General features: G+C 36.6%; 1 protein-coding gene across 1 annotated transcript in view; it reads right to left on the bottom strand.

The window, feature by feature from the left end:
* The window catches only part of LOC125075162 (oxysterol-binding protein-related protein 8), a 60,651-nt gene that overhangs the window by 40,077 nt on the left and 5,054 nt on the right, over positions 1 to 15,520 (bottom strand). Inside the window, exon 2 of the mRNA XM_047686785.1 lies at positions 453 to 1,029. Coding sequence (XP_047542741.1) covers positions 453 to 572 — 120 coding nt within the window. The 5' untranslated portion in view covers positions 573 to 1,029. The remainder of the gene's footprint in view (positions 1 to 452; positions 1,030 to 15,520) is intronic.

The raw sequence follows: 15,520 nt of genomic DNA on the forward strand, positions 1-15,520 counted from the left end.
AATCGTCGAGCTAGTACTTGCTGACTATCAAACCGGATATATTCATGTCAAATTAATCGTATTTGATCGACATAATGTATCTCAAATGTGGAAAAGAGTAACTACTGAGTTTTCCGGTTCATCTCAGTAGAATATACATACATTCCGAACCGGTGGAAGTTTTAAATATTGTATCTGTAAAATGGCCTTTGTAAAAGAAGGCTACTTGAATAAAGTAAGCATTTAAATTTCTATTTAATTCTTACATATACAATGCTTGGTATAATCCAGTCATTATATATTCTATCGTAAAAGAGCAATATTTAAACGTCAGTGAGCCGGTGTAACAGACACAGGGGATATAACATATTAGTTACCAAGTTTTGTGGCGCAATGGCAACATAAGGGATATATTTAGGGCAGTTTAATTTTGATAACCTTATTTTAGTTAAAATAAAAAAATAAAATGTTACCTTGTAATAATTCGGCGTTGACGTCTGGAAGTGGTAGTCGGGCGCCTTCAACGCGGGTGAGGATGGGGTAGCGGTAGGGGTTGCGGTAGGGGTAGCCTCGATGGCTGGGGATGAACTCATAGTGGATATATTAACCGATCATTTTACACAAAAACGTTACGTCGACGAAACACGCAAACAGGCAAATAGCGAATCAATAAAATAATAAAAGTTTTATTATATATGGAATTAGTGCAATGTGATATATTTATAATAATATTATATATACATATATTTATTTATTTATAATAATTTAATATAATTATCTATTATTTAAATAGTGATTTTTTTTTTTAATTTTTAGACTAAAGCGAGATAAAACAGTTAAAATATTGCTTCTATTTTTATTATCACCGTTAAAGACACTGTAAATTTTTAAGTATTTTTTTTTTCTTTTTTAATGGAATGGTATTCTTGGAATTTGGGATTTTATACGAAATATAATTTTATTATATTATGACTGGCAGTGTATTTTAATGTTATATATTAATAATGGAATGCTAATTAAAGGTATAGGTATTAGGAATGAAGGGGTCACCTGGAAAAAAATTAACGATCAATTAAAAAAGATATCATTTCAAACACAAAGTCGCTTACCGTTGTCTGACCCTATATATGCTTAGATCTTTAAAATTACGCAACGGATTTTGATGCGGTTTTTATTAATAGATAGATTGATTCAAGAGGAAGGTTTATATGTATAATACATGTACAATATCGTAGAGCAACACTGATAATTTTAGAGGTTTCTGAAGTGATGTCGTAAATAAGCACATTTTTTGCGCTTACATTGCAAACGCTGGCTGAACCCTATGAGATAGGTCAAAATAATTTACTACAGTATTGTACACCTTAAAAAGGTCTACAAAATGTCCGCGATGGTATATGTCTATATCTTAGGGATAGCCCACAAAAAGGATTTTTTATTCTTTACTTTTTACGAGAAATAATGGCTTATTTTCGAAGCGATTTTAAGCAATACAGCATCAATCCTTATCCAATTAAGTACCTTAAATACATTGTGCATTTAATATAGATCAGTATGGCCCTTTACAGCGTGTAATTTAAATGAATATTTTCGAAGATATTACAGATTTAAAACGCAGGGACATAGCGGTTTGTATTGTCGACTGAAAAACTGTGAACGTTGTAAGATATTCTGTAGTATATTTAGTAGCAGCATTGCACGCGTGCGAAGCCGGGGCGGATCGCTAGTCTCAACATATCAAATAAAATCGCTTCCCGTCCGTACGCTTGGATCTTTTAAACTACGCAACGGATTTTGATGCGGTTTTTATTAATAGATATATTGATTCAAGAGGAAGGTTTACATGTATAATGCGTGCGTATTATAGTCGAGAAAGGGCGAAGATTTTTCTTTTACGCGGCTTACTGTAGAGTGAACTGGCTGATATCGTCACGTAAGGTAAAAACTTTATGACCCCTCGACACGACCTTTCGTTTACGATTTAAATAAACATGATTTAAAGTGATTAGATTTTTAATTACAATTCTTATTTATGTCGTTAATTTATTTCATTGTGTATTTTTTACATTAACATTACATTAGCAGTCTGTAAATTTCCCACTGCTGGGCTAAGGCCTCCTCTCCCTTTGAGGAGAAGGTTTGGAGCATATTCCACCACGCTGCTCCAATGCGGGTTGGTGGAATACACATGAAATAAGACACACGCAGGTTCCCTCACGATGTTATCCTTCACCGCAGAGAAATGAATTATAAACACAAATTAAGCACATGAAATTTCATTGGTGCCTGCCTGGGTTTAAACCCGAAATCATCGGTTAAGATGCACGCGTTCTAACCACTGAGCCATCTCGGCTCATTGTGTATGCTTATGTATAGTTATATAAACATAAATGTAATTTATGTATTTTCTCAAGAAACATTTTTGAGTTCCAATTTCACATGGCCGAGCCGAGCGGAGCTTTGTCGCCCAGGTTATTTCCTAAAAGGTAAATCAAAAAGCATATACTATTCTATAATATATAAATATATATAATAAAGATAATACGTTTCGGGTATATAATGGAGTACTCGTTCATTTATATTACGAACTACTGACATAAGGAACATAAATAAGTAACCGAGGTTGTTGACGCATTGGCGACGTAAGGTATCATTAATATTTTCGTACAGAGTCAACTATGGGCGAACTAATATACTCACCCGCCTACCACCAAAACTAATCTACCGCCAAACAGCAGTACTCAGTATTGTTGTGTTCCGGTTTGAAGGGTAAGTAAGCCAGTGTGACTACAGGCACAAGGGACATAACATCTTGTTTGTCAAGGTCGATGGCGGTGATGTAAGGAATGGTTAATGTTTCTTACATCGCCATTGTCAATGCGTGGTGACCACTTACCATCTGGTGGTCCATTTGCTCGTCTGCTTACTGATATCATTAAAAAAATAACCTATATCATAAGATTTCAAATAATACAAATTTTCAAATCAGACTAACTATGAAGACATTGTATCTTCTAATTTTTTCGGCCAAAAATTGCTCGTATCAATCAACAATTATTGGTCTCAAGGTAATCTTATCTCTTATCAGACTGTTAACGATGTCAGTTTTGATAAATTCCGACTGTATTCAATATCTGAGTTTAAATTAACTGTTAGTTAACTGGCACAATCATCTTATGCAGGGCCGGATCTACCGTATGGCTTTTTGGGCTTCAGCCCAGGGCCTCGTGGATTCAATTCCCAGCTAAGTCAAGTCAAAGTCAAATTTAGACGATAATACGAAAGAATCCTTAACTTTATTAAATTAAAGAGATCGTACGGTTTGCAGCCCTGCGAGTCCTGCTATTAATCAAACCCATTCAACGATTTTAATTCAAGTCTACGTTCAGATATGTCTTAGGTGGGCCCCTACCCGGCCCAGAGCTTACGGTTAAAACAATCACCTTCGATGTCATCAATAAAAGGAATATTCAGACTACAATTATCTTTATTTTGTTAGTTAGTCTGATTTGAAAATTTGTATTATTTGAAATCTTATGTTATAGGTTATTTTTTTAATGATATCAGTAGGCAGACGAGCAAATGGACCACCTGATGGTAAGTGGTCACCACCGCCCATAGACAAAGGCGCTGTAAGAAATATTAACCATTCCTTACATCACCTATGCGCCACCAACCTAGGGAACTAAGATGTTATGTCCCTTGTGCCTGTGATTACACTTGGTCACTCACGCTTCTAACCGGAACACAACAATATAGAGTACTGTTATTTGGCGGTAGAATATCTGATGAGTGGGTAGTACCTACCCAGGCTTGCACAAAGCCCTACCACCAAGTATTTGGAATCAAATACGAATATTTGGATCGTTTGTGTTAAACTTATTTGTGTATTGTCTGAAATATGAGGGGGGTCGAAGATGTACGCGATTGTTTGAACCCGTGCGAAGTCTGGACGGGTAGTTAGTGATAAACGAAACAAAGATATTGGATACAATATCATATGTTGGATGTTATCGAACAGCTTATCAGACATATATACACATAATATATATACCGGTTTTTTATTATATGTAGGTCAATTATCAGTTATCGAAGTATAATGTCTCCGTCCAGGAACGTTCGGCGGTTTTGTGACAATGACGGTTATTGAATTATTTAATATGTATATATAAAAGCGGCTCACTGATTAATCACGAAACTATAACACGTACAAACTTAAAATTTGGCAGGTAAGTTCCTTATAAGGTGTAGACATCCGCTAAGACGGATTTTACGAAACTCCACCCCTAAAGGGGCAAGACGGGGGTTTTGAAGAAAGAGATTTTAAATTTAAAATTTATACTCTATAGATGATGTACTATGCGATGGTGTGGTTGTTACAGTTAGTTTATAATAAAAGAATGGGCATGACCATATAGGGGGGAGGGGAAGAGTAAACTAAGAAGATATGAATGGAGTGTGTGAGCAGGGATATAATGAGATGGGTGTGAACGATCAATGGCGAATGATAAAGGAGAATGCTGTGCCGACCCCAAATAGATTGGCACATGGACCACAAGGACCACATGGCACCGTCGTTAGAAGCCGTGAATATAAACTGTTTGATTCCGAGTTTTAACTCGCGTTGAAGCAACGTTGTGGATCATGCTCCAACCCATCTTTAAAGAGAAGAGGCTTAAGCCCAGTCGTGAGACATTTGGAGGCTCTAATTAAAAACAAACACAATCGTTGAATATTAACACATTTTTCTTGTGATTATATTATAGTAATATATTGAAAAAAAACAAAACAGAGGTGTCGTGGGAAATCCTTCCGTGCGGGACGAATTTGCTTTAGTTGTATATTATGCATTGAATAAAAGACACAATGAAATAAATAAACATCGTTTGACAATAATTAAATGTCAGAGAGAGACAGAGGCGAGAGAGAGAGAGGGATAGATCGTCTGGAGGCATAACTATTTTTCCTTACGTGACGAGTTCCAGTTCACTCAACTGTAAGACGAGTAAAAGGGCTTCGTTCCAAAAATTTTATATTTAATGTAAATGTGGGTCAAATAACTGTTATCGATGTAAGTACAACTTTGACCCGAAACATCGTTTAAATACAATTAACGTACGTACGTATTACCCATTAGTGATCAAACATGAAAACTAGTACACTTTACAACTTATCATTCATCCGTTTGTTCAACGATTGTTTCTAATTAAACTAGAGTACGGTTTTGGGTTTCGACGTGCTCAGATTTTATACTTGGATCTGACGAAGGAATTAATCTGGTGTCATTACCAGAATATCTTGACCTCGTCGTCCCCTGGGCGCAATGAAAATTATTTTGAGTATGTCCGTCGAGAATACTCAGAAGTTGCCAGGAGAGACTTGCCAGAGTTTTCATCGAGTTTCGGGAAACTCGTAAAGAACGAATTGACCAAAATTATGACTAATAATTTGACCATACCTGCATTTGATTGAATATTTCTTATCTGATACGAAGTTCTTATCAGTTTGTATTGAATTAGGGATACAGGGAGTTCAAGATATTATGAACTTTCTGCTTGGAATTAAACTGCTGTTCGAATTTCAAATTCTGACAATCAAAATCAGAGTGGTCTTTTCCAACTAGATTAGGAGTAGACCAATAAACGAGTTTGACCTTGAATTGACGCAATATCATTGGTCGAAATCTTGAACAATCTATTGTATCCATTATGGATTCATGAAAATTTAATTACTTATAAGTTGTTAAGTGGAATAGTGTTGAATTATAAATCAAGATATATCAATCGACAAATGTTTATAGAGCATAATATAGCAGAGCTATTAGCGAATCGCTTGGTGGTAGGGCTTTGTGCAAGCCCGTCTGGGTAGGTACCACCCACTCATCAGATATTCTACCGCCAAATAACAGTACACTGTATTGTTGTGTTCCGGTTAGAAGGGTGAGTGAGCCAGTGTATCACAGGCACAAGGGACATAACATCTTAGTTCCCAAGGTTGGTGGCGCATAGGTGATGTAAGGAATGGTAAATATTTCTTACTGCGACATTGTAGTGGCGACCACTTACCACCAGGTGGCACATATGCTCGTCCGCCTACTTATATCATAAAAAAAATTGTCCCATTTGCTGTTGTAACTTGGACCTTGGAGTTGTAGCGCAATGATTAATTAAAAGTATAACATCTCGCCTTATTGCCTCCACATAGGGTACCTAACACCTGATCAGCCACCCTCCACCCAAATACACAAGCAGACAAAACCGCGGCAACTAGTTAGTTATACTTTAGCTTCTATTTATTATTGTTAAGAGATCTTTTTTAATGTCTCATTCTCGTATTTCCTGTACATTAGTGTTTTCTAATCTAACAAAGTATTATTCTAATCTAATATACCGATACGTTAATAATCAGCGATACTCTTAAGGAGTCTTCACACGAGACCCACCGAGTCGTACGCGGTATTACATACCAGCGACCCGACCCAGCTTCGGATTTTTTTTTTAATAATGATAAGGATATTGTATAAATAAGTATTATTTGTACTATTGTATTTATATTTATCCGAAATAAAAATCCGTAACCGATAAAAAATTTAAATTATTAAGTATTTTAATTTTGTTTATGCATAGTGTTACAAGTGAGGCCACACGACCATTGCGGCGCCGCAACGCTCGACGTGTAGTCATGTCAGTCTTAAAACGGCAATGGAGTAACATCAACATGTTTTTTTCTTTCAATTGGTTTTAAAAGTATTAACTAGTGTTAGCTGTATTACGTTGCTTCCTTGCTCCATTTCTTGGTCTTACAGCGTTTTGAGCTACGATTACATCACACCACATCTTGGTGCATATCATGGTTCAACAAAACAGCTTATAAATATACCACTGCTGGGCTAAAGCTGGGCTAAAGTGTTGGTATATGTGTGACAAATCTCATGCGCTTAATGCAGGTTTCCTTACGATGTTTCGCCTGCTAATATCGAAATTATATTCATTTATTAATAAGACACGTTAGGACTATTTACAATCTGAGAGGTCGGCGGCATCACAATAACAATTTATTGGGCTTTGTGCAAGCCCGTCTTGATGGGTACCACCCACTCATCATCCCACCTCCCAACAGCAAGTCTGTGTTGTAGTGTTCCAGTTTGGAGGGCGAGTTGTGTAACCACAGGCAAAAGGGACATAATAACTTAATCCCCAAGGTTGGTGACGCATTGGAGATGTATGGTATGATTAAAACCGGCGCCAATGTCCAAACGCGTTGGTAACCACTTACCATCAGTTGGCCCATTTGCCCAATGACCTATCAACTCCATAAACAAAATGAATATATTTATGGAAACGGCGACAAAAGCTGTGTAAACACAAGAAATAAATAAAAACTGGTAATAACTGGTTACCGTCTCCGCAAAGTCAACTCAACGTTCCTTGGGCGAGGAATTCGCTTCTATAACAAAATTCCTCATGCCAATTAATAAATTTCAATCATATTTTGAGAAAACTTTGATTAATACGGCGCATTACTCGATAAAGAAGTGTGGATTTAGGATTCGTTGACGTTCCATGTGTGTGTGTGGGTCTTGACCCTATAACGTTAAGATTGGTCACTAAATTTCCTATGTACTCTGGAGATCTTCGTCTGATGTGCCCAAACCAGCGCAGCCTGCTTTCTTGTAGCTTGTCGGCGATGTCACGTACTCCCAGGCTACCGCGAATAATAATCGTACTCGTTGCGAATTTTGTCACGTCTGGTCACACCACACATCCACCGAAACATCTTCATTTCAGCCACTTGCAAGCACATGGCGATGAGTCTGAGAAGACTGATGGAACGAGAAGTCTGGATTATCCTGCCTCCCGTGCTGTATACCCTTTAACACTGCTCTACGCTCATCGTTAGAGTCGATACTCGATCTCATTGCATGTAAATAGAACCAGCTGGGCCCATATAGCCCAGTCTGACCCCGGTCGAATATACGGGATACCCCGGGATACCGGTTACGCCGGCCCTGTTCGAAACAGTGATGCAAGAGTGCTCGCACGAGACTCCTTGAATAAAGTATTCTATTTATATTGATGTGTCTTGGATATTTGTATAAATACACCGAAACGTCAACGTCACTCCGACCTACGTTGCCGCGATTTGTGTGTAGACACCTCAACACAAAGTTTTACGCATAGAAACCTTCGTCACAATGTGTGAGAATTAAAAATCTTAAAAAAAAAAACTCCCATGCTTCGATACTATATTCAAAATTAAATTCGTATACATATAATTAATTACATTTTAATTAGCAAATATAAAAACTACTTATATAAATTTATTTTGCGACGGCCTCCGTGGCCGAGTAGCTAGTAGATCTCAAGTTTATATTAATATATTTACAAATAATATATGTTAGCTATATGTATATAAGAGTACCTACTGAGTTTCCTGACTGTTGATCTCGACCGGAATCGCTTTAATTAATCCTATATATTATCATTACATAGTATAAAACAAAGTCGCTTACCGCTGTCTGTCGCTATGTACGCTTAGGTCTTCAAAATCACACAACGGATTTTGATGCGTTTTTTTTAATAGATACAACAAGGAAGGTTTAAATGTATAATACATGCACAATATAGTAGGGAAACACTGATGATGTCGTAAATAAACACATTTTTTGCGCTTACATTGCAAACACTGGCTGAACCCTACGAGATAGATCAAAATAATGTACTACAGTATTGTACACCTTAAAAAGGTCTTCAAAAAAGTCCCCCATAGTATATGTCTATCTCTAAGGGATATCCCACAATAACCATTTTTTATCCTTTACTTTTTACGAGAAATAATGGCTTATTTTGAAAGCGATTTTAAGCAATACAGCATCAATCCTCATCCAATTAAGTACCTTAAATACATTGTGCATTTAATATAGATCAATATGGCCCTTTACAGCGTGTAATTTAAATGAATATTTTCGAAGATATTACAGATTTAAAACGCAGGGACATAGCGGTTTGTATTGTCGACTGAAAAACTGTGAACGTTGTAAGACATTCTGTAGTATATTTAGTATCAGCATTGCACGCGTGCGAAGCCGAGGCGGGTCGCTAGTATACTCTAAATATTAAATAAATATATAAATATTGGACAACTTCACATACATTACTCTGATCCCAATGTAAGTAGCTAGACGCTAGCTAGCACTTGTGTTATGGAAAATCAGAAGTAACGACGGCACCACATACACCTAGACCCAAGACAACATAGAAAACTAATCAACTTTTTCAACATCGACTCAACCGGGAATCGAACCCGGGACCTCGGAGTAGCCCACCCATGAAAATCGGTGTACATGCTACTCCACTACGGAGATCGTCGTGTATTAGTTTTCGCCCACGCGTTTTCGGTAAGGTGTTAGGTTTATAAATCGGCCTATGTCCTTGCTTGGAGTTCAGTGGTTTATCCGTGAAAGCGTAACGAACAGAGTTACTTTCGCATTCATTATGTTTATATAGATATAATATAAGCCAGGATAAGCAGCGGCTGTGAACGCTGAGGGATCGAAGAAGGTTTTAGGCACGACGTGATCGTAGTCAAGTCAAGTGGACATATCGACATTTAAAATAAAAACGGGGGGAGGGATTAATCCCGTTTGGAGCGATGTTGCTTTCGCTATATACGTATACCCTGTTCAAGTTAGATTGATCTTTTTGACAGAAGGGCTTGTGATGAGAAACAGAAAATATAACATATATAACAGTCGATGGAACGATGGAATGCGTAATTCAAATTAGAATTCAATTTTTAAAGAGTTATACCAGCTAAAGAGACCCCAACCAAACGGACCCCCGTTCCTAACGATAACTTAACAATGATCTTTAGTAAGGATTTTTGTAATCGATATTTGTAGCAGTTACCGCCTGTCATTCGCGTCCCTACCGTCCGACCGGTGTTGTTACATCGTACAAGCGACTATTATTTTCAGTGTTACTATTTTTAATTTTACTTTGAAGCAATAATATATAATAGAAAAAGTCTTAAAATTTTCGGAAAACGCTCGAATCTTTTTAACTTTTGTGTTATATGTACTTTTTTAAATATTTTTACAATTTTTAATATCATTGAATTACGAAAATAATTTGTTCGTCATTGCAAAGTTATGTCGAACAGAAAAAATTACATCTGTCAAAAAGATCAAGCTATCTTGTACAGGGTACAGATAACAGAAAAAATTAAATAAATTGACTATGTTTGAGAGTAATTCAAAGACAGCGCAGTGGTTTACGGGCCGCCTAGCTATGTAAAAGGACGCAGGATCGATCCTCACCCCTTAGGCTGATTTCTTCCCCACTCCTAACACAAGCGATAAGCTCAAAAACAGCGACAAATAATTTGGGTAATCGATACTGATTTTCTTTTGTTTTTAAATAAATAAAATTGCTATTAAAAATCCCGTGAGAATTAAAACATTAGAAAGAGACAGCGAGAAAGGAAAAGGGAGGGAACGATCGCCTGGGAACATAACGCTTTTTCCTTTACGTGACGTTAACTACCAGTTAAATCTACCGTAAGACGCGTAACTTCGGCAAAAGTTAGTAACGTCAGAATACAGTCGAGTATTGTCTATGCAAAGATTCAAACATCATACACGTATCCAAAAAAATCCAATTCAAAATGTTTCCTACGCGCTAAAAACACACGATTTCGCTTAAACGGAAATAACTCTAGAAAAACCAGTGTCAAGACTTGAACTAATGACCGCGGCGTACACGCCACGTGTTTTACGCGATGAGTCATCGCGTCCCAAATGGAAAATCAAAATAATTATAGTCCATTTCGATGGCAGGAGGTGTAAATCTAAATAAACAAATTCGACCTTGATTTCATACGACATCATTGGTAGATCATTGTCAACGAACTAGTTATCAGAACTTTGGGTGTAAAATCAAAGTGGATATATGTAGTTTAAGTGGGATGGTGTTGTATTATAAATAAAGATATATTATCATGAACTGTTTGTAATTATACAAGAGAGCTATTAGCAAATCAAGGAATATGTATATCTAAGATTTGTTTATATTTACTACTCCTGCCATTGGATTATACTAGTACGTAATATGTTTATAAATAATTCAGAAGACAGACTCCCTTTGATAATTTACATGAAACTCCAGCACTACGTCGTGTTAAATCGTTTTTGGAATCTGTCCATTTGTTCGATCATTTCTAAACGACATAATGTATGTATATCGCTAATTTCCGGCATAATTTAGGTAATAACTTCCGGTGAATTATAATATACTTATATGTAAAAAACTACCAGACTAATGTTCCACTTCTGGCACCACTTATTGAGGAAAAAAGAGCTTATTCCCAGTGGCGAAGCTAGGTGAGCAAGAGCCCCGGTGCGTAGAAAAATAATCAGGCCCTCACCCCTTCTTCCCATACCCTCTTTAACTTATATTGCCTTTCAAAATTATAGATAGGAAAAAAAATTCTTGTGAGCAGGGTCAAGGTTTTCTAGCTTCAAGAGCCGGCGAGTTGGTTGACCCGCTCTTTTCAAAGCTTAGGTTGCACCACCTGGCTCTACGCCGCAGCTTATTCCACCACGCTTCTCCAATACTGGTTGGCGGTTACACGTGTGTCAGAATGTCAATGAAATTAGACACATGATGGATCCTTCACGATGTTATCAATCATAAACACAAATTAAATACACAATTCAGTGTTACCCAGAGTTTCAATCAAATCAACGGACTCTTAATAACCTGGGTGTATCAACTGCCCATTGACGATATGTGATAGTTAATACAGTGGCAGTGTCTTTGGTGGGGGGGGGTCCCTCTGACACGACTATGTATTGTGCTCACTAGAGTGGGTCTCTCTAGTGAACCTTAAAAATGACTAATGCTTTGGTAAGGACTAAACATTTTCGTCGTCCACTGTGTGATAATTAGTAGATTTAGTAACGCATACGACAAAAACTATCATTCATATCCACGTACTGATATCAATGTTGATATCGCGTCACGAGTATCGCTTGTCACGTCAATAGTCTATATTTAAAGCGAGTGAACTGCGATGCTACTCCAACGATCTCTACCAACATTAAAAATGCGGAAGTTAATCTGTCTGTTACGCCTTTATAACTAAACTATTAAATAAATTGTGATGAAAATTGATATGAAGGAACCTTGTACCTCAATAGGCCTTTGTCGCCCTTTAAAGTAATGTTGGAAATAAGGGGTTGTATAAATGTATATATTAAACGTGGGCAAATCGACGAGTTTTAATAATATCACTAGCGACTCGCCCCGTCTCAGCACGGGTGTGGGAAAAGATTGTGGGCAATCCCTAACAGATAGACATATACCATCGGGGACTTTTTTGAAGACCTTTTTAAGGTGTACAATACTGTCGTACATTATTTTGATCTATCTCGTAGGGTTCATCCAGTTTTTGTAATGTAATCTTAAAAATTATTAGTGTTTCTCTACTATATTGTGCATGTATTATACATATAAACCTTCCTCTTGAATCAATCTATCTATTAACAAAACCTCATCAAAATCCGTCGTATAATTTTGAAGATCTAAGCACACACAAGGACAGACATCGGTAAGCGACTTTGTTTTATACTATGTAATGATGATGATATACTAAAAGATTCTCCGTAAACGCGCTGTTTTTTCTGGTATAAGTTTTATGAATATTGGTTTAGTAGATTTTACATCCGAGATGGCCCAGTGGTTAGAACGCGTGCATCTTGCCGATGATTGCGGGTTCAAACCTGCATGTGTCTAATTTTAACAAAATTCTGCTACATGTTTCTACCAATCCGCATGGAGCAGCGTGATGTGCTCCAAACTCCATTCTCCTCAAAGGGAGAGGAGGCCTAAGCTTAAATTTATAAAATTTATTAAGACTAAATTAATAAATAAATCTTATTATTCATTAAAATAATACTTTTTAGAAAAAAAAAACGCCTGGATTTAGGCTCGGGTTCCATCACAGGACAGTAATTACTGTAAAAAAACGGCATTGTAAATCAGTTTATTTGAAAAGAGCAACTATGCGAGTTTCTTGCCGTTTCTTCTCGCTGGAGGCTGCTTTCCGAAACGGTGGTAGTATTTTAATATCGACGACTCAAAAACGCTTCATTGTGAAGTTTACTTGAATAAAATTGATTTGATTTGATAAGCTCAGCAGTGGAAACTTTAAAGGCTGCAAAATTTATGTAATGTTTGTATTTAGATTTTACAATACAGAGAATTAATTCTTCTCATTGATTTGTATATATTTGTATTATTAATAAATGATTTTTAAATATAGCCAATATATATTTATCACTTGGCAAATGTTTCTGCGTCTAAATACGAAACATAACTCCGCTCGGAACTCAAGACTGCAGTTCCCTTTGTTTAGTATTCTTAATCAAGTCGTTGGTAGGACTTCTGGGTACCGCCCACTCACATCTTCTACCCGAATTGGAATACTTAGTATTGTTGTGATCTGATTCAAAGATCTTGGTGGTAGGGATTTTTGCAAGATCGTCTGGGTAGGTACCACCCTCTCATCAGATATTCAACCGCCAAACAGTAGTACTCATTATTGTTGTGTTCCGGTTTGAAGAGTCAGTAAGCCGGTGTATCTGCAGGTACAAGGGACGTAACATCTTGGTTTCCAAGGTTGGTGGCGCATTGGCGATGTAAGGAATGGTCAATATTAGTGTACCAATGTGGTAATAACCTTCTCTACCTACCTACCTATTTGATCACACCCAGACCAAGGCGAGCCAATAAGAAGTTAGATTTCTAACTAAAATAATTACTAATTACAATTAAGACGTATCAACAAAACGACGATCCACTGTACCGAAAATTTGTATTCGCTTTTGTCGCCACACTTTAATGTACCGCGCGCTACCTTCGCCTTGTATTTTATAAAATGTATATTATAAAATATATAAGTAATGTAACATCCTGTAAATATCCCACCGTTGGGCTTAGACCTCCTCTCAGATTGTAATGTTGGGTAGTACACGTGCAGATTTCCTCTCGATGTTCTCCACCGCCGATCATGGAATCAACTATAAACAAGTCAATCTCATGGAAATTCAGTGATGCTTGTCTGGGTTTGAATCCACAGTTATCAGCTAAGATACACGCTTAACAAATATAAAAAATGTACACATACCTCATAAATATACGAAACTCAGTGTTAAAGTAAATTTAAAACATACTTTAAACTATCAAAACATTTTAGAGCACCATAAACGAGCTCGGCAGACGTCCAAGTCTTTGACATCAAAATAAATACGTTTACACGAACAAGATCTGTCAAAATAATTATCATAACAAAACAAGTGTTACGTTTACACTTTGGGGGACAAAGTGACACTCCTTTGCCGTCAAACAGCATTAATTTCAATAAGTGTTTAAATAACAATTTAAAAAAAAAAAAGAAAGCTCATGGCAAAGGAACATTGATAAATAAGGCATATTACGCAATACAAGATGATTTTGATGATTTCCACATTCTGTTTAAAGGCAATTAAAATGTTTGAAAAATTACTGAGTACCTTGTCGATTTTCGGTAGAATCTCTCCGAACAGGTTACTTTTACATTGAATTTAACACTTCAACTTGACGATTCAAAAGTGCTTCTATGAGCCTACTCGAATAGAGAATATTCGATCGTCCTGGTCAGCCAATCAGAGTTCAAAAGTTACGTTAAAAATTAAAACCCACTGTGTTTGTTAAAATCCACGAATCTAAGCAAGTGAATCGTCACGATAAATGATATCGGCTGTTGATTTATAAGGCGTATTATTCGATAAAAGATTACATACATGATAAAAAAACCTTAGAATTATCATTCGTTGATTTCCTTATAGGATAAAATATAGTATACATTTGCATAGTATACGTAAGAACGCCGGTTCTTATTTGCCGAAATGGGCTAATGGCAAAGCCGATAAATATCAGCGTTGTAAGAAATATTAACCATTCCTTACATCGCCAATGCGCCACCGACCTTGAGAACTAAGATGTTATGTCCCTCGTGCCTGTAGTTACTGCTCACTGACCCTTCAAACCGGAACACGACAATACTAAGTACTGCTATTTGGCGGTAGAATATGCTCAAAGCCCTACCAGATTTAACTTAACTTACAATGACTGTGATTTCGTTTCAAACGTGTTAGCGACATCCGGTCACTCCAGTCCCAACATGAAGCATACAGCATAAATATAATTATTCTTGTGTTAAATATTAATTAAATAATTTAAGATACTTAAAGTGGGTAAATGTTTATTAAAATCAATCATAAAATTAATTAATGTTATTATATAGATTTTGTTTGTCAAATATTGTGAGGGTGGTAGTAACTTATTTTCTGGGTGGGAGGATTATCAAAATTTATATAAGTTATTACAAATTAGATGGAGTTTAGTTCAATTTGTTCATTGAGTGCTTACTAAGTAGAAACGCTGTAACTATAATTATAGTGTAATAAAAGTAATAGAAGTTTGTGTGGACTGTTTTATTG

This window comes from Vanessa atalanta, chromosome 30 (assembly GCF_905147765.1).
Source record: "Vanessa atalanta chromosome 30, ilVanAtal1.2, whole genome shotgun sequence".
In the NCBI taxonomy this organism is placed as follows: domain Eukaryota; kingdom Metazoa; phylum Arthropoda; class Insecta; order Lepidoptera; family Nymphalidae; genus Vanessa; species Vanessa atalanta.